Here is a 19,163-nt window from a genome sequence, read left to right on the forward strand (position 1 = left end):
CCGGGGGCGCGGCTGCCCCCCAAAAACACCCTCCCCGAGCCCCGCTGCCCCCCGTCCGGATCCAGCCGGCCCGCGGCCGAGACCCGCCAGGACTCGGGCTCCGGGAAGCGGGCTGTGGGAATGGGGCTCCTGGGGAGAACAATGACGCGCCGACCACCCGGTTTTGTGACGGAGCTGAGAAACGCCTCGGGGGTTCCTGCGGTCGGGGAGGAGGCCGCGGCCGCCTCGCTAGCGGGACGCGCTTGTAACTTTTCCCTGGCCCCGACCCGCGGCGCCGCTGGCCAGCGGGGGTGTGACTCCTCGAGGGGACTGCCCGCGAGCAGAAAGCGCCGCGTTACTTCAGCCGCAGGGCCGAGCTCGGTGGCTTTTGTTGCAGAAACGTTCCGTGTGCATATTCACACGAGAAGTCCACGCGAGCTGCTGCCCAGAGATGGCCGGTGGGTTTCTGTGGGTCCTTCCACCCCGCCCTTTGCAAATGTGCTGCCTCTTTCTGCCAGTGTCTTTTCACCGGCTGGCCAGTTGGTTGGTGTCCGCGGCTGTCTGGCCGGGGTCCCAGTGCAGCCAGATGCAGGTTAGTCATCTGACTGCTTCTCTGCCAGCCTCGCCAGAGCCACACATGCAGCAGCAGTGACTGAGCTTCACTTCCTTCCTGTGCCTCTGACCTCTGGCACAAGCAGCTTTTGCGCGTATGCGTCAAAGGCAGTGGGAAGAAAAGCAGAAGGGAGAGCAAAGGGGTAGCCAACCCCGGTTCCCTCCGGGACACCCACTTCATCTCACTTGCAGGTAGGCCTGCAGGTGTTGGGAGACCTGAAAACCAGCCCGCGGCCCTAGGCCCCAGACCCGGCAGCCCAGTCAGACCTTTGCTTTGTTCAGCTGCGTCATTTTGAAAGCATTGAGGGTGTTTTGTTTTTCTCAGGAATAGAACTGTTGGAAGACACAGCCTTCTTTCCTTTTGGATTGGAGAACCATTTTGAGGAGTGCTGTGTGCATAGGCCTGTTGCCCGGGAGCACGTGTACTCGTGGGATGAGTCTGCTAAAGAGAGAAGAGGGCTTCAGTGAGGAGGGCGGGCGATGCCTCGCTTAATGCAGAGGAGGCAGCGGCCACCCTTGGGGTCAGGGATGGGACCTTGGCTGGGACTCGGGGCCCTGTCCAGGGCCCGGCTCCAGCTGGCCCGGATTCCCGACACTCCTCACTTCCCCAGCCCTGCTTCTTGGCCTGTGCTGGTCATCTGCAGAGGCTTGCCAGCCTCACCCTGGCGGCTGTCCCCTGCAGTCTGCCCCATGTCCTCCCCCCACAGGTGCTTCTGCTTTCTCTCTCTGAGGCGCCAGCAGCCGGCGGCCTGCGCACTCCCGGGCCCCATGCCTGCGCCGTGGAGTGAGGCCTGGGAGCCGCGTTCCCACCAGGCTTGCTTTTCTCGGTCCCTTCTGCTCTGAGTCCAGGCCTGCCCCGCAGTCCTCCCTTGGACCCTGGACACAGGTGCGTTGCCTCTAGTCTGGCCTGTGGCCTGTGGCCAGGTATTCACCAATACCTGTTTGCTCAAACGAGTACGTGGCTTCCTGTAGCTGGAGAAGAGCGTGCGGCTACTCCCCGAGCTCCTGACTCGGGCCCTGCCTACCTTTTTATAGGAGCTTTTTAAAAAAAAATTGTTTTGGAATCACTCCTTCCCCTTTATCAGGAATAGTTAGGGACCTGAATGAAGTTTTTGTTTTCTATCTCCAGGCCTTTCTCAGCTCTGCTCTCTGAATGGCAGCCTTGGGCTCGCTTTTAAAATTCTTTCTGGGCCTAACTCAGAGACCAGAACTTTTTTCCTTTTTTAAAAAAAGATTTATTTTTGCACACAGAACTGGGGGACAGGCCAGAGGTCAGGACGGTGAGAGGCTTCCCCAGAGACAGAGTGGGGAGCAGAACAGGCAGATGCAGATGGACAAAGCACAGGGGAGCAGCGGGGAGACAGGAGGGGTCTGCCGCGCCCTTGGGGTCCCTCCCTGGCCAAGGATGGAACTTGGCTGGGTGGCTGCCAAACCAGATAGTGCTGTCTCCCAGAGAGCTGCCACCAGAGAGGCCCCTGTGTTCCTTTTGAGACAGTTTTGTGGAGATGTAGGGTCTGTACAGATTTCATTTTCCATGGTCGAAGTCCAGTGTTGAGTACCCATTGTTGAAAGATTGTTCTGTCTCTTTGGAATTTTCTTGATCCTTCGTCAGGGTCATCGGGCCGTTGGTGTAAATTTGTCTGGGGGTTTCTGTTATGCTCCCCGTGCGCTGTCTGTCTTGCCAGCCAGCCCCACGCTGCCTCGACTCTGCAGCTTTTGAACACGTCTTCCGTCCACAGGGCTAGTCCTTGGCCGTCACCTCCTCAGGCCTGAGTTGGCGTCTCTGGGTCCTTCGCCTCTTCGTGTCGAGTTTAGAGTCAGTTTGCCAGCGCCCACGAAGTAACTTCTGGGGTTATTCTGGTGCGACGGTGCAGCCCCTGTGGCTGGAGTAGAGACCTGACCTCCTGAGATGGGGAGACCACCTGGGGGCACGGAACCCTCCGCCTGCCCAGGCCTCGCTCGTTTCGTTCAGCAGCCTGTGGTTGCCATCCACTGCCATCCAGATTGTGGCCTCGCCCTGCCAGGCGTCTGCCTTTTTGGGGGGAGTGCCGATTTCACCGGCAGTGCATTTTACTTCAGTTTCTACTGTCCGCTGCCGGCTAGGGGACACCAGTTCCCCTGTGTAGGACCTTGCGGCCTGCAGCCGGGCTCTGGCTGCTGTTAGACCGGGAGGCGTCCCCAGGCTAGCCTTGGCTTGTCTGGCCCCTGCATTCTCCTCGTGTTCCTTGTCGGGGCCCAGCTGCTGGCCTGCACCCCCACCCAGGATCGCCCATGCTCCAGCTAACGGGGCCCGGTGTGCCCAGTGCAGCTCTGAAGCCTTCGCTTTCCAGGGGCCGCTCTGTACCCACAGGGGAGGGTGATCCTGTGTCTCACGGCATGCGTCCCTCCGAGGAAGGGCTGGAACCGCTGCGGCCAGAGGTGGCACGGGCAGGAGGCTGTGGGCGCTGTGGAGAGTGGGAGCGCCTGGGCTCTGGAAGGAGCGGGGGCCTTTCTGGGGAGTGGGCAGAGGGCCGGCCGGTCCCCAGGAAGTCAGGGTGGGCCGCCCGCAGTGCTATTTCAGGGACACTTTCTGAGGTGACCCGAAGGCTCGCTTGGAGGCGAGACCGGCCGAGAGCCAGGAGATGAGTGTGGGTGAGAGGACTGCCTTTGGGCAGCCGCACTGAGCATGGAAAGGAGGAATTTGGGAGCTGGCAGTTTGGAGGTGTCACGGGCTGCTCCCCGGGGTGGGCGAGACAGTGTGCGTGGTGAGACAGGGAGTCTGGCCCCACGGGTGCGGGACCAGAGCGGCACCGGCCAGGGCTGGCGGCGCTCGATTTTTGGAAAGGAAACGGTCATTAAGAGCGGAGGCGCTGTTCACCCGAACCCCGGGTGTTTGGTAACATGGAGCGCCCCTGGCGCCCGGCGCCAGGGTGCTGCAGGACACCTCGCCCGCTCCGCCCCAGTGAGGGCCACGGCTGGGTGCCTGAGGGCTGGTGCCTGAGGGTGGCTCTGCTGGGCAGGTCGCCCTGGAGGCCTCAGGGACTGGGCCAGGCCTCGCAGCTTCCGGCCACTTTCTGGGGGAAGCTCTCAGGATTCTGCCCCGGGCGTGGTGTCCAGACTGGGGGAGCCACTCCTGAGCTGGGGCGCTACCGTCACTTCACTCAAGGGTGGGGTTTGTTTTCCTCCCAGCCACGGTTGCTTCAAGCTGAGTTTTTGGTGCTTAGAAGAAACTCTGCAAAGACTCACTCCGCGCCTACTCGCCACGCGGCGCTGTGCTGTGACCCCCGGCCGGGCTTCTGGCCGTGATTGTGGTTGTGACTACAGTGTGCTTTTCGTTTCCTTGCGAGTCATTTTGACTTGTTGATGGTGCGCTTGAAGCTCCTGGGTCAGGCCCTGAGCTCAGGCCCGCCAGCAAGCCGCTGCGCTCCCTGGCGCCGGTGTCTCCTGCGGCCGGCCGGCCACGCCGCCTTGTCGCGCAGGTGAGCGACGCTGCTGCCTGAGCCTGGCTGCCCCCTCCTGGGCCTCCTCCCGCAGGAGCGGCGGTGCGGCGTGTCTGGGGACAGACCAGGCCCGCGATACATGCCTGGGGCCGTCTACGGCCATCTGCGGGCCAGTCTCCAGGGGGGCTGCGCAGGCCGGCTCCCCTGTGCGAGCTTCCCAGGGGTCAGGTCTGTGAGACACTGGGGTGCCCGTGTGGGTTCAGCTTTGTGGCGTGGAAATGACGACCACAGCTAAATAGTATGTGATGTGTATTTTACTGGAATTTAAAATTTGGGGAGAAAAATGGATGTATCATGAGGAGCAGTCTATGTCAAGACCTTGTGGCACTGGGGTTAAGTTTCAGCTCCAGGGAGGGACCCACAGGGCGCAGCAGACCCCTCCTGTCTCCCCACTGCTCCCTCAGCAGTGTGTTTCCACAGATCCTCCTGTTCTCCTTACTCTGTCTCCGGGGATTCCTCTCACCTCCTGTACCTCTGGCCTGTACCCCAGTTCTTGTGTGCATAAATAAATCCTTAAAAAAGAAAAAGACCTTAAATAAACTCTCCACGACCTTCTTGGCCTCCAAATACAAGAGAGAGCTGGGTTGTGGGGATGTTTATATACATGTTGCTGAACGAAAGACACCGTCACATAGTAAACTGTTACCTGTTTAGTTGACTTTACTCCAGAACTACCCAGCATTATTTTCTGTGGGATAAAGCGTTCCTAGGAATGGAGGCTCTCGGCTCTCCGTTCACCTTACAACCTGTTCTTCAGCGAAATGACCAGCCGCCTGCTGCCCACTACAGACTGAGTCCTTGAGGACTCAGGACCCCCAGCTGAGTGGCGCCTCGAGCCAGCAGGCTGTGTCCTGCAGCTGAGGCAGCAGAAAGGCTCCGTGGACAGGATTTGCTGACCTCTCACACTCAGGCGGCGTGAATGCGTTTTCATGGCTGGTTCCTTGGTGGTTTTTTGTTTCTTCTTAAAGATTTACTTATTTATGCATATAGAACTGGGGTGCAGGCCAGAGGTGCAGGGGGTGGTGAGAGGATTTACCAGACAGAGTGGGGAGCAGAACAGGCAGACCCACCAGAAGACACTGCTGAGGGGGCAGCGGGGAGACAGGAGGGGTCTGCTGCGCCCTGGGTCCCTCCCTGGCCGGGGATTGAACTCATGCTGGGGGGCTACGGACAGCTTCACAGTGCCGCGCGCCAACCCCTTGCGCCACCAGGGAGGCCTCCTACTGGTGGTTTTGATGTTTTTGACAGGTGGGTGGACAGGCTGGGAGCCCAGCTTTAGAGAGGATGGACCCACAGCCCCTTCTGCTGCTCACGGTAGTGCTGGCCTCTTGTTCCGGTGTGGGGTGCTGGTACTGCTCCTGGGCCCCCAGATGGGGAGACTGGTATTCCTCAGGGGGTTTCCTCATTTGCTTATTTGGGAGGTGGTGAGGAAATCTCCGTTTTACTTCTCTCTTCCTGAAAACCTGCAGACCAGCATCACAGCTCCAAACTAACTGGACGTGTTCTAGACATGAGCGCTCAGTCCCGACCTTGAACTTGGTTAGTTGGAGGAACTTGATTTTGTGCTTCGCCGCACCTCAGGTTTTGTGCTGTAGGTAACATGTCAGTGTCTCTGAGACGCCCTTCGTGTAGGACTGTTGACTTCTGATAGAGAAGCCACCATCTGAGAAAGGCAATGGGGCAGAACAAATGGTTAGATAAATGTACAACTTCCTTTGCTGCAGGTGGCCACCATTTTGAGTGGGTATTAAAGTTCGGTTTCTGAAACACCCCAGGTCAGAATTTTGAAACCTGGAACCAGTGTTTGGTGTAAGGGGTGCGGGTGCTGGGAGCACCAGCACCAGCCGCCTGCAGCTGCATCGTCGCCCGGCCCCATGAGCCGGGCCTTGTGCCTGGGGCATTTGGCTCCATATTTGACTTGTCGTTTAGGCGACTTGCTGGACTGGTCATTCCAAGAAGACTGACGCAGGCAGGCGTGCGCTCCCTCAGCTGCGAGAACCGGGGCCGCCCAGGCCTTGGTCTCTCAGGGGAGCCTGCCCAGCGAGCTCCTCTGGACACTGCTCCTCTGGACGCTGCTCGCGGAGAGGCCTCCACGCACATGGAAATTTCTAGCTCATCTGATACTTTAGATTTAGCCCCCCCTTGTGGCTGGTGTGGCTAACTGCATGCTGTGAGGGTGGCGTAGCGCAGTTACGGGTTTGGAGGGAAGCTGCTTCGGGGTCACCTGGTGCTGCCTCCAGTGTCTGGGGCCTGTTCTCCTTGGCTGTTTCCCCGACGGCCTCACAGTACTTACTTGCAGCGGTTTTGGATGGTGAAGTATTGCCTGTCCTTCGTCCACTCCAACAGTGTGGGCACCTCAGTTGCCTCTGACTATTAAAACTACTTGTCATCACTGGCAGTGTAGTGTTCTATAGGTTATATTCTGATATGTCAAGTTTGTGTTGGTTAAAAAGCTAGGCGACGGATTGAGACCCCAGGGGTGAGCGGGTGAAGGGTGCGGCGGCTGCGCTGTGGGGCGCTGTCAGGCTCCATCCAGAAGCCCCGGGCAGGCTCTGCCGGGCTACACAGGTGTACGTGTGAGACCGAAAAGGGACCTCATGGAATGGTCAGTGTGAGCCTGATTTTGATAAAAAGAAAAAGGAAGCTAGGAAAATAAGAAAAAGACCCTCCAAGTTAAAAAAAGAGCCCTCAAGTTCAAAGTGGCTATGTCCGACTGGTAGAATCTGGGTCACTGATTGTCTTTTAGTTTTGGGGGTCTTTCAGATCCAGATGAACATGATTTCTGGGGATGTGGAGTCTAAAATCTGAAAGTCAAGCAAGTCATACAGCTTGCAGGTCAGCCTGCATTAGTCCCCTCAGCAAGGCTGATAAAATCTGGTCAAGTTTTGAAGCAAACCCGCCTCGGCTGCCTGAGCTCCTGCTGTGGCTCCAGGCGGCTGCTGAGTGCGAAGGAGGCAGTGGGTGGCCACCGCGGGGTGGGCCCTGCACCTGGGCTACGGCAGGTTTTCTCTCTGTATTGCCTTTTTTTATTTCTTAAAGATGTGTTTATTTATGCATACAAGAACTGGGGTGCAGGAAAGGTGCGGGGGCTGAACGGTCTCCCCAGAGGCTGAGTGGGGAGCAGAACAGGTGCATCGACGGAGATACACTGCTGAGGAGATTGGGGAGACAGGAGAGGCCTGCTGCGCCCTGGGGCCCCTCCCTGGCCGGGGACCGGACGCAGGCCATGGTGACTGGGACCACTTCACAGTGCTGAGATCCCGCCCTGCGTCCCCAGGGAGGCCCGTCTTCAGCATTTTTGAAAACTCTCTTCATGGGTGAGTCGCTCATCGTGACTGTGAGTTAATGCTTGGTTAGTTGGACATGAAGAAACGGGTGTGGTATTTCCATGCCTGCCAGCGCTCCGGGATGCGTCCTCCAGGGGAGCCTGGGGCGGGGGTGGATGTGGGCACTCCCTGGGGGCCTCCTGCTGCCCGCCGGCCTATCTGTGGTGCCCGCACCTGCCTATGCCATCCCTGGCGTCGCCGGCTCATGGGGTGAGGGCCCCGTGCCCCCATTTTGACAGCGTATGTGATGGGGCCGTGACCCGGGGGCCAAAAGCGGCCGTTTCAGACCTCTGACACTCCTAGCGAGCTGACCGCTGCTCAGGAGGGCTGGCACCGAGCACGTGGCAGTCTGGCGTTTCTCCCCTCCTGCCGCCTGGTTCCCCAGGTAGGCCTCGTCTCGTTGGTCACCGACCTCTTTCTGGGTGTCCTTTCACACATGGGGTCCTCCTTGGGCTGTGGTCGGTTTGATTTGTTTTGACACCAAACCCCAACCCCAACAGGTTACATCCTGCCACTGGCGCCTGTGAACGCCGAGGCGGGGAGGGGCCGGCAGGGTGCGGGCCTGCCTGGCGGGCGCCAGGCCCATGGGGGTGGGCGTGAGCCCGACTCAGGCCACACAGCTTCGCTAGAACAGTGCCGCTCTGTCTGCCCACCGGCTGGGCTTTCAGCAGTGCGTGTCTGGAAGGAGGGCGAGGCTGCTGCCCGGCCGCTGCCTGGTAGCGGAGCCCTGGTGGGGGCGGTGCAGCTGCGTCCCCGCTCCGTGGTGAGCTGCTGGCACAGTGCAGAAGGCGGCGGCCGCTCTGGGCCACCCCCAGGGCTGGCTTCCAGCCCCTTTGCCTTCCCCTAGGTTTGCTGAGGTCCCTGGCGCTCGCGAGGGTTTTTCGCATTGAAGACAAAATGTGAGAAGATGGATTTAGTCTGGCACGCAAGAACTGGGGTGCAGGCCAGAGGTGCGGGGGTGTGAGAGGACTCCCCAGAGACAGTCATTCCGAATCGTCATCCTCCCTTCTCCCTCCTTAGCACCTGGGCTCCCCACCTCGGTCTTTGGCCCCCCTCTCCCCTCACACCTGCTCATTTCTCCATTGCCCCCCTCCCAAGGGAAAAATCCCAGTGAAACCTGCTGCCTAGGGGAGCAGCGGGAGACAGGAGGGGCCTGCTGCGCCCTGGGGGGGACCGGACGGTGCTGCGGGGCTGTAACAGCATCACAGGCGGCGTTCACCGGTTGTGCACTGGCTCAGCGCTTCATTATTTCAGATCGCGGCAGTGGGGCAGCGGCCGGGTGGTCGCTCGTGTTGAGGCGCGTTACCCCTGACCGTCAGCTGATGGCGCACGTTTGGGGGAAGCTGTTAGTCAGAAGTGGCTGAGAAATTGTTTCTGATCCCGAAGCAAAGGGGCTGAGCTGGGAGCGGCGATGCAGGGAGGCACTGTGAGGGTGGCCCCCGGGGGCGGCCGTGGGATCTGTGGGTACTGTGGACCCAGGGGAGACCCAGGGGCAGGGGGTGCTGGGTCTGCCAGAGGCAGACGGCCCAGGTAGGTCTCACCTGCTGTGGAGCCAGAACTCACCCAGACAGCACTGGTCCTCGGCGTGCCTGGGCCCCCGAGGCTTGCAGAGCGCTGTCTGTGGCCCCTGCCCAGGGGGTGGGCGCGGGATAGGAGCCGCGGCTTCCTGTGCTCCCCGCGGGTGGCGTCATGCACCCAAGGCGCAAACACTTCCCCCTCTTCCCCACAGAGGCGGCCTGAGCAACATGCTGTTCCAGTGCTCCTTGCCCGACACGGTGGCCCCCATGGGCGACGAGCCCCGGAAGGTGCTGCTGCGGCTGTACGGCGCCATCCTGAAGATGGTGAGTCTGCGCGGGGAGTGGGCCCGGGCGCCCAGGGCATCGCTGGCAGCTGGCCTGGCCACTCGGTGTGACGTTTGTCTCCATTTCAAGGGAATTTCTGCTCACTTCTTGTTAGGAAATGAGGATGAATATTCCCGATTGTATGCCCAGGGGAAGCTTGATGTCGGTTACGTGTCTCCCAGTGCTTGATGACACTTGGCGTTTCTGCACGTGGAAGCTCCCGAGCCCGGCGCTGGCCTCACCGGGCGAGCCTGAGGGCAGGCGGGCCTGCCGCCGCCACCCTCCGAGGCCCGTGACCCGACCGCTGTTGGTTCGCGGCCTTTCTGCGTGTTGTTACTCTCCCAGTCAAGTGCCTGCCTGGCTAAACTGTCTCCCGGCGTAGCACCCTCCGAACGCCTGGGCCATTTCCCGTTTGCTGACCACACACACAGTTTGGTCGGTATGTTTCTTGGATGACATTTCAGTTTTCTTTGAATGGCCCATTTTCATTTTTAGAGAGTAGTTTGGCTTCATTTTTTGAAAGAGCCATCTCTCAGTTCACTCTAAATACCTGGCCGTGTCATGTCTATGAGAACTTGTCAGGTGTTTCCTGAAAGCTAAAGCTGGCCGTCTAGGCGCTAACTTCTCTAAGCCACTGTCACGATGGGGGGCAGGGCTGGAGCCGGGGAGCCGTCCGGAGGCCGAGGACTAGGTTGTCGGCCACTCTGGCCTGTGATGGCGAGAAGCTCCCCGGGGCTGGCGGGGTTTCCTGGGTAGGCCGCTTTTATTTGATGATGTCTCAAAGCAGTTTTTGAAATATCCCACTAATGTCCTCTTGGCACTTTTAATGAGATCAGTCTTTTTAGCCACTTTTCTTAGAGGATTGTTTACATTTGCACTTTTTTTTAAACATCTGTGAACTGTCACAAGTAGTTCCTCCATTAAGCCCTTGCACAGAGATTTGTTTATTTTTTAAGGATTTATTCATTTATGCACACAGACCTGGGGTGCAGGCCAGAGGTGCAGGAGTGAGAGGCTGCACCAGAGACAGAGCGGGGAGCAGAACAGGCAGATTAATGAAGTACAGCAGCGGGGAGACAGAAGAGGCCTGCTGCGCCCTGGGGGTCCCTCCCTGGCTGGGACTGAGCTCGTGCTGAAGCGCTCTGGCCAGCTTTGTGAGGCTGTGCTTTAACCCCTTGCTCCACCAGGGAGCCCTGCTTACGTTCTCTTAACGGGAGCCCCCTTTCTGCTCACTGGTGTTTTGTGCTTGCAAAACAATCACCGGCAGCTGGGGTTGCGTATGAGGTGAGACTTGTGCGGCTGTGACTGATGAGGCAGTTGTTTCTCGGGCCACTGAGAAGCATTTGCAGCATGCGTGAGCCGGCGGGGAGCCCTTCTGGCGCAGGCCCGAGCCGGGGTTCCTCTGTGCCCTAGCATGGCAGGGGTGCTGTCAAGGGGGCTGTCTGGGTCTGCCTGCCTGGGTGCCCGTCACTGGCCGCAGCGCTGGTCCGACCCTTGACACTTGGCAGGTGAGGCTGAGCGATGGAACTTAAATCCCACTTGGTTTCAGCTGCGAAAGGGACCGGGCCCGTGGGCTGCGGGGGCCGCGCTGGGGGCACAGCGCCAAGGGTGCAGGCGGGGGCCACCCAGTGGAGCGGGCAGCGGGCAGCCTTCCCCAAGTGGACAGTCCAGCCAGTTGTTACTATTTAGTCCAAACGTATCTCTTCCAGTGCTACTTCTTACATAATATCATTAACTTCAGTGGAAATGTCTGGAAATAGAACTTATTATAATAGAATTCTGTGTCCCTTTCTACTTTTAAGGGGAAAAAAGACCGTTCGATGCTTAGAAAAATAAATAGAATGATCACATCACTTATCATGGAGCCCTACAGGCCATAGACTGGGGTATGTTTTACATAAGTTCAAATTGGGGGGAGGGTGGGGCGCACACTACCATGGCCTCTCAGCGTTTTTTAAAGGTGTATTTACTTACACATACAAGAACTGGGTTATGGGCCAGGGGCGGGGGAGGAGAGGGTTCACCACAGACAAGTGGGGAGCAGAAATACACTGCTGAGGGGAGCAGAGAGGAGGCAGGAGAGGTCTGTCACGCCATGTGGGTCCCTCCCTGGCCGGGGCTCGCCTCCTGGTGCTGTGCTGTGACCCTTGCGCCACTAGGCAGGGCCGCAGAGTCTTACTGGATGAATGTTCGTCTCTACTCCTGAGGCCCTGTCCTGGAAGGGTAGAAATCGCCTGAAAGCGTGTTGGGCGGAAAGCTAGGCAAGCAGTTTGCTGGATGAAAAGCAGCATTAAGCCACCTCGCCATTGACTCACTGGATTATGCACTCAATTTTGTTGCAAAAAAGTCTGCTCCTTTGCTTCATAGTCCGCGCACTCCTGGCTGAGGGTTGAAATTCGTGAAACTGAATCCTAGTGCCTCAAATTTAAGTAGTTTTGGTTCTCAAGTTCTGCAGGGTTTCACAGGCAGGCGTGGACAGCTAGGGGCCATGCCGAGGGCCCGCACAGGGGCTCTGGACAGAGCCGGGGTCCACGCCAGCCAGCGCGAGCCGTCCCAGCGCTCTGGGGGGCATGGTCCACGCATCTTCAGCGTGGTGGGGGAGAGGCTCACCCAGCCCCTGCTGTTTGCAGAATGTGGCTGAGCAGAAGGGTGGCGAGCGCATCACTTTCACGAGTGTATTAAAACGAGACACACAGAAGCACAAACGCTTCTCGTGTAATTCAGACGTAGTTTATAAGTTACGTAGAAGCTCAAGATTTTTTGTTTTTTATGCTCAGAGGAAAGCACGCACAGGTCTCCACATGCACATGCGTCTGCAGCGGCCAGCCTTCTCGGACACCCTTCTCGGGCGGGGCCGCCTCCCGCCGCCGAGCGCTCCAGGCCGCGGGGCTGAGAGGCCTGTACGTTGACATAGAAAATATTTTTTTGATTTACATTTACAGCCACCTCCCTGAGGCTGGGTTTGGGCGCCCCTCCTTCCCGGAGGCGCCGGGCAGCCAGCTGCCCCCCAAAGACGGTCTGTCTCTTCCCAAACCGCATCCCAGGGTCAGCGGATTTGCTGGTTCCCAGGACCTGCAGAGTCCGCTGCTTGGCGAGGGGAAGAAGGGGCCTTCTGAGGGCAGGGCGGGCAGACAGCTTGGAGAGGACTGTGCGTGCGTTTGCAGGACGTGAAATGCCGCAGCCCGAGCCGACAGCCGTGAGCGCCAGCGTCTCTGGGGCAGGTCATTCTCGTTCGGGGGAGGAGGCCGCCAGTGTTTGCTGCGGGATGACGGAAACCAAGTCCAGCCGGCACCGTCCCAGCAGGGAGCTAGACGGAGGCCTGGAGAGGCGCGGGCTGACCTGCCTTGCGTGCCGCAGGAGGCTGCTCCTGGGGAGGCTGCGGCAGAGAGGCTGCCTGCAGGTCGCCGGAGGGCCCATGTGTCTGGCCGCGGCATCAGTCCCCATGTCCTGGGCCGCAGCCGGCGTGCAGGGACAGCCCTGCCCCTGCGCCGTGCCCATGGACGCTGTCTGGGAAACAGCTGTGTTTTGGGTAACTGCAGGCTGATACTGGTGCTCGTGAGCCCTGTGAGGCCACAGTGAAAGTCTGGTCACCTGTTGATGTCCATCGAGTTCAAAAGGATCGAAATGTGCCCGAGTGGCCCCCAACGTAAGGGAGAACATCAGAACCCCTGTTCTTGTTAAATTCTTAGGCTTGTGTGCTTGTGACGTGACTTATTTCAGCACTACCCGTCTTCATGTTTCAGTGTGCTCTGTAGAATATTTCCAGCAAATGTAAAAAACCAGGAAGGCTCAAGCTCAGAATACTTGCCTGGAAGCCAGGAAGTGGAGGCTGGGCCGTACTGGACAGCCCTGCGGCTGGGCCCACGGTCACCTGATAGCCCGCACAGCCGCCTGGCCGACAGCCCTCCCAGGCGTCGTGTGCTCGGGTGACCAGCGTGGGGCCGGCACCAGAGCCAGGCCCGGGGCCACTTGAGCACACGGCTGCCGCCTGCGCAGGGCGGCCTCGAGGGGGTGCGGGGGCGGGACCTGCCCGGGCCTGACTGGGGGGCGGCCGGCCCGTGGCCGTACCAGGTGGATGGCGCCTGCACTTGGATCCTGGAGGCCAGCCCGCGTGCACCGCGTCTCTGGAGTGCGTCCTTTCTGGACAGCAAACTCTTGGGCCTCTGGGCCTCTGGTCACCTCAGGAGATGGCCTCCGCTCTCACCTCTGGCCGCTTCTCCCTGGCGCGAGCCGCTGGTCCTGCTCTGACTGCCCGCCCCAGGCCTGAACATTCTGTACTGAGGAAACAGCACGGGGCAGGCGGAAGCCCGGCCTTCTCTGGGCGCTGGCAGGCGCGAATGCGGGCAGGCGGGCGCAGCTGGCAGGAGGGGGCTGATATGCTCCAAGCGGACGCCGCCCACGGGAGCGGGGGTGAAGCACCTGCACGAGAGCTCGCTGCACCAGCGGCTGGGCACACTGGCCGTGCCCGTCAAATTCCGTTATGCAGAAGTCAGCCGGGCCGGTGGGCAGCAGCCCGCCCTCCCTCTGGCAGCACAGCCCGTGGATTTGATGTCCCGGATCAGCCCCGCCCCGCGGTGGCGCCGAGCACTGCAGCAGACGCCCTGGGGTGGGCCGCGGTGGGCCCCCTCTGCCCCCTGGCGGGAGGCGGTGCCAGGCTGGGGCCTCATGGCCTGCAGGAGAGGAAGCACTGGACTTCTTGGTGCTGTGGGGAAGATTCATCAGGAACTGCGGACTTCTCCAGGCTAAGTGACAGCGGGCCTGGGGGTTGGGAGGGAGGGAGGGAGGGAGGGAGGGAGGGAGGGAGGGAGGGAGGGAGGGAGGGAGGGAGGGAGGGAGGGAGGGAGGACTGGCCATTGCTCCTCCCCTCACCACCTGGCCTGGGCCGTCGCCAAGGCTTTTCTGTGGTGCTCTGTGTTTCTGTAGCTGTCACTGTAACAGGATCTGACCTGCGGACTTGTCAGCCAAGAAGGCAGATCAGCCAGGGGCGAAGTCCGCCTTCCGGTGTATAGTTCTGCCCTGAGTGCGCTTCATCAAGTGACGCTGTCACGAATGCCGAGTACACTGTTAGCAACAGCTGTGTAGCATGGACGTGCACTTGTTTGCTTTAGCCTGCTGAGCGAGACATGCCCGGGCTCACAAAACACCGGGAGGTGGGGAACGCCTCCCCGTGAAGAGGGCAAGGGAGAGCGTGCTCGCGCGCTGGGGCGTCTGGCATCCGCCGCGCCCCGCTTGTGTGGTGAGGAGCTGTGCCAGGAGAGGCGTGCGCGTGCTTTCCACCGGTCAGTCTTTCTCTTAATTAAGGGCCCTCCCTGGGGGCGCGGCGGGTCAGAGCACAGCACGAAGAAGCTGCAGCCACTTTAGCGTGAGTTCGATCCCGGCCCGGGGTGAATCACAGGGGCGACAGACCTCTCTCCACCCGCCCGCTGCTCCCCGCTCTGTCTCTGCTGAAGCTTCTCACTACCCCTGAGCCTCTGGCCTGTACCCCAGTTCTGTATGCACAAATAAATAAATCTTTAAAAAAAGAAACTTAAAAAATAAATTAAGATCTTTCCCCTGAATCTGACTTAAGCAGACTTGATTTAACTGTAAGAACAAAGATATTTCTAGAGACAATATTTGACTATAAAATCCTTTTTTTTTTTTTTTAAGATTTTTAAAATTTATACACACAGCTGGGGTACAGGCCAGAGATGCAGGGGCAGTGAGAGGCTTCACCAGGGACAGAGCGGGGAGCAGAAGAGGCAGGTGGATGAAGGACACTGCTGAGGGGAGCAGCGGGCGGGCCAGGAGAGGCCTGCTGTTCCTGTGGGTCACTGTCCAGCCAGGGATGGAAGGAAGGCTGCAGACAGCTTCATAAGGTGGAGCTTTAACCCATTGTGCCCCCAGGGTGGTCCCTGACCCTAAAATTCTGATTAACTTTGCTTTCCCCAGCCCAGTGCTGAAGACAGCTGAGGGTTTCTAGGCGCCCAAGGCAAGCCTGCTCTGCAAGCTCTCGCCGGAAGTGGTGGGGAGGCGCTGGGCGCCACCCGCAGAGCGAGGTGTCCTTTCGGGCACCTGAGGTGGCCTCGGCGCGGCCAGGACCCCAGTTCCCGCAGGGAGAACGCCGTCCTGCCTGTGTGCCCCGGGAGGGCGAGGGCCGGCGCTCAGCCAGAGGAGGTCCTGGGCTGCCGACTCAGGAGCCGCCGCGGCTCGGCCGCTGGGGTCGGGCTGGCGCGTGGGCGCTGTGCCACTCCTGGCCTGCGCCGGCTGCCCCGCTGCGGAAGGCAGGACAGGCAGGGGCGCCCCCAGTCTCGCCAGCCTGACCGTCGTGGTGGCCGCGCCCCTCCCGGTCTCACTGCACGTGTGAGGTCCTGTAATGAGGGGGGATCCGAACAAGCTCAGAAAGAGAGTGAATTTCAAGTAAGTGATAAAGTCCCTGCTGCTCCGTCCCGGGCATCAGCTGGCGCTGGCTGCCGGCACACGCCAGTGGACAGGCCCGCGCCTGCCGTCCGGTCTGCCCACCGCGGGCCCAGGCCTGTGGTGCCCGCTGCCCGTCTCCACGGGCGAGATGCCGAGAGGTGGCGTGGGGGGACGGTCCCCCGACCCCCAGCAGCGTGGCGCTCTCGGCTCCCGCAGGAGGTCGGCAGGCTGGAGGCCTGTGCTCGTGCCTGCTCACGGAGGCCTCCCGAGGGCAGCAAGGCGAGGTGCCGCCGTCCTCTCGGCTGCAACGGGGAAGCCGGGCAGTGACGCCCCCCCGGGGGCAGGTGGCTGTGGCGCTATTGCCGCCGCCAGTGGCGCACTGGCGCCCGCGAGCGCTGGCTCTGGCCTCGCTGGTGGGCGGCTGGACCCCGCCGCTGCGCGCTCACTCCCCGCTGTCCCCCCAGGGCCTGCAGGGAGCTGGCGGCTGGGCCCCGCGCTGGGCCATGGGTCACAGGGATGCGGTGGCCGTCGGGCGGCGTCATCCTGAGCCCTGTGAGTGGGGCTTGGGTCTGCCGCCCACCCATCTTCCGGAGACTCGGGAGCGCTGTGGCCCGGCCCCGCCCCAGCCGCAGGAAGGGGGCTCCGGCAGCTCCTGCCCCCCCGTGCCCGTCCCGCGCATCGGGTGTTGGGGCGCCGGGGGTGTGTGTTGCTCGGGTCCCTGCGGTGGTGCAGGCGGCGGAGGCGCTGGCGAAGGTGCCCCCACGCCGGGGCTCTGTCCGCCGTGGCTCTCGGCCCTGCTGGGCCCCCCTTTTTGGCCAGGGCTTGACTTGAAACACTGTTGTAGGCGGGGGAAGGCGGCCCCGGCCGCGGCCCCGCAGGGCGCCGGCCTGTCTGTCCGCTGTGTCCCTTCCTCCTCGGCTCCTGCCTCCCCGGCCTCCTGTGGGCCTCGCATGGCTCCGTCTCGGCCCTCAGCTGCCGGCCACCTTCTTGGAAGCTGCCCCCCGTCACACCACCGGTCACGTGGTCGTCTCTGCCCCACTGCGGTCATTCCGCCCTGCCTGGACTCACCCGTTGACCTGTCCGTCCAGTGTGGGCGTGCCGTCTGGCAGGGCCTTTGGGGCTCCCCAGGAGTCACTGGTGGCTGTCGTGGGTGAACACAGCAATGCCTGGCGCCAGAAGCAGCGCTCGGGGGAAGCAGGACCAGCTGCTGTTGGATGTGGCTGTCGCTCCGCGCGGGGCCGGGCCCTGAGCTCCGCCCGTGGCCTCGCTCTTCGCTGCTCGCTGCCCTCCAAGCAAGCGGGAGGGTGTCGGGCCCGGTGCTTGCCGGGGAGCCCCGCTGCTGCGCCCCATTCCCACCCTGCGCCGGTCTCTCCTGCTCGTGACCGGGCGCTTCGTTCTCCCTCCCTAGTCGTCCCTCCACAAACGGAGAGAAAGCGAAAAGACCGACTTTGCCTGCACGCGCCACCTGCCTTTTTGCGGCGTGAGGAGGAGGCCGTGGACAGCACAGAGAGGCAGGGGCCTGACCTGCACCGCCGGTCGCCAGGCGGCTCCGGGCCACAGGCCTGCAGGCCCCCGGGAGCCCCCCGGCCTGTGTGGGCGTGTGCGGAATGCTGAACTCACAGCAGCCGTAAAGTGGGGTGTCAAGCTAAGTGTGAAGCAGGCCTTTTCCACGCTGAGTGTCCCTGGTGTCTGTGCCGTGCCAGCGTCCACACCCTTAAGTTGGTCTCCACAGACGGGGGAGTGGACGTCTCAGTCCCCGCAGAATGCTGGCTGCCGAGACAGAAGCCCTGCCCCGCTCCTGGAGAGTTGGGGCTGGGACGGGGCCGACGGCGGGGCCGAGCGGGCCTCCGTGGCGGTGCCCTGGCCTGGGCCTGCCTGCCCGGCGGGCTCTGCCCCTCGTTCAGGGTGGCACGTCCAGGCGGGCTGTGGGAGCCACCGCAGAGCCTGCGGGCGGCCGGTGTGTTCGGGCTCTGGTGAGGTCTCACCTGTGACCGTCGGTCCTAGCTTCCCCTCAGCCTCCGTGACCACCTCCGACGAGTCACCTCCCGGGAGCCCCAGTACCCCGGCACTGGTCTCAGGGCCCGGCACAGGGCTTGGGAGGACTGTCGTGTGTACAGAACTGCAGAGCATCGGGGCGCAGACGTGCGGGCACACTGTGGCTGTGGCGCCCACGAGGCGGGGCCTGGGCATGACTGGGGGTTCCCAGCACAGCCAGCCACTTTCTGCTTTGATGAGGCCCCTCCCTTTGAAGTGGCTTGGCTTTGCCTCGGGCTCCCTGGCTCCTTGCCAGCGGGCCACCTGGGGCTCTTGTTTGCTTTCGTACTTTTGAGCAGTTTCTCCTGAGCCTCCTCGAGCAGGCTCTTCCCGGGTCACAGCTGCGGGACCCTCCCAGGCAGGACCGAGACCCACCACTAAGGTCCCCGAGATTCTAGGGCGGGAGGCAGAGTGCCGCTCTGGCGGGAGGCGCCGGGGAGGGGCCGAGGCCCCGCCGGGGCTGCCGAGCCCGGGCAACTCCTGCCCGAGCAGCGTCCCGGCCGTCCACCTGGACGCGCAGGGCAGTGGGGCGCAGGAGGCGCTCTGCCCAGAGCGGGCCCCTGGGTGTGTCGTCGGGGCCTTGACAGGGTGCCGGGACTGGAACTCACAAAAGCTCTAGGACACGCGAGACAGCACAATGCCCGCACTGCCCTAGGTTTGGCGCCAGCGACCTGAGGGAGAGCGGCACGTGAACCCTCAGCGCACAGCCTGACCTTGGCCGCGGGCGAGGCCCCAGGTGCCGGCCGTGGTGGGCTGCGTGGGGCGGGGGGCGGGCGGGGCGGGCGGGGCCGCACGCACTGGACGCCTGCTCTGCCGTCTGTTCCAGGGGGCCGAGGCCATGGTGCTGGAGAGCGTGATGTTCGCCATTCTGGCCGAGAGGTCGCTGGGGCCCAAGCTCTACGGCATCTTCCCCCAAGGCCGCCTGGAGCAGTTCATCCCGGTAAGACCTGCGGGGCAGCCGCCGCGGCCGCGGTGGTGACGCACCTGCTGCGCCGGGCTCAGAAATGAAGGAAACGCGTTTGCTACTGAAATTACCTCAGAACCTCTTTCCTGCAGAGATACCTTCAGCCAGATAAAACAAGCGCGGCAGTCACAAGCCGCGCCGTAACATCATTTCTGATAAAGCCGAGGGGACGAACAGCTGAGCGAACCGCGCCTGGCTGCTCGGCTGCGGTGCGGGCCGCGTGACGCCACGGCTTCCACGCCAGGGCCCCGCTGGCCACGGAGGCTCCTGAGGACACGCACGGCCCAGCGAGGGGCCCGGAGGGGGGCCCGCGGCCCCGGCAGGCTCAGGCTCGCGACCCGCGACCCCTGCGTCACGGCTGTCTGACGGCTCCCGAGTGGGAAGGTGGCGGCTGCCAGCCCGAAATTATGGGCGGGAAGCACCGGGCGGAGCCTGAGCACGATAATGAGCTGTAGCGCCCAGCGGCAGGCGAGTCGGCCCAGGCGCGGAGGCAAAGTGGCCTCGGCCCGTGTGCGCCCTCCGCCCGCGC

General features: G+C 61.8%; 1 protein-coding gene across 1 annotated transcript in view; it reads left to right on the forward strand.

The window, feature by feature from the left end:
- Positions 1 to 141: 141 nt before the first annotated feature.
- Positions 142 to 19,163, forward strand: part of CHKA (choline kinase alpha) — a 23,931-nt gene continuing 4,909 nt past the window's right edge. Inside the window, exons 1-4 of the mRNA XM_012725117.1 lie at positions 142 to 244; positions 1,381 to 1,477; positions 9,126 to 9,237; positions 18,497 to 18,610. Of these exons, the coding sequence (XP_012580571.1) occupies positions 142 to 244; positions 1,381 to 1,477; positions 9,126 to 9,237; positions 18,497 to 18,610 (426 nt within the window). The remainder of the gene's footprint in view (positions 245 to 1,380; positions 1,478 to 9,125; positions 9,238 to 18,496; positions 18,611 to 19,163) is intronic.

This window comes from Condylura cristata, unplaced genomic scaffold, assembly GCF_000260355.1.
Source record: "Condylura cristata isolate star-nosed mole 26May11 unplaced genomic scaffold, ConCri1.0 scaffold00015, whole genome shotgun sequence".
NCBI classification, from domain to species: Eukaryota; Metazoa; Chordata; class Mammalia; order Eulipotyphla; family Talpidae; genus Condylura; species Condylura cristata.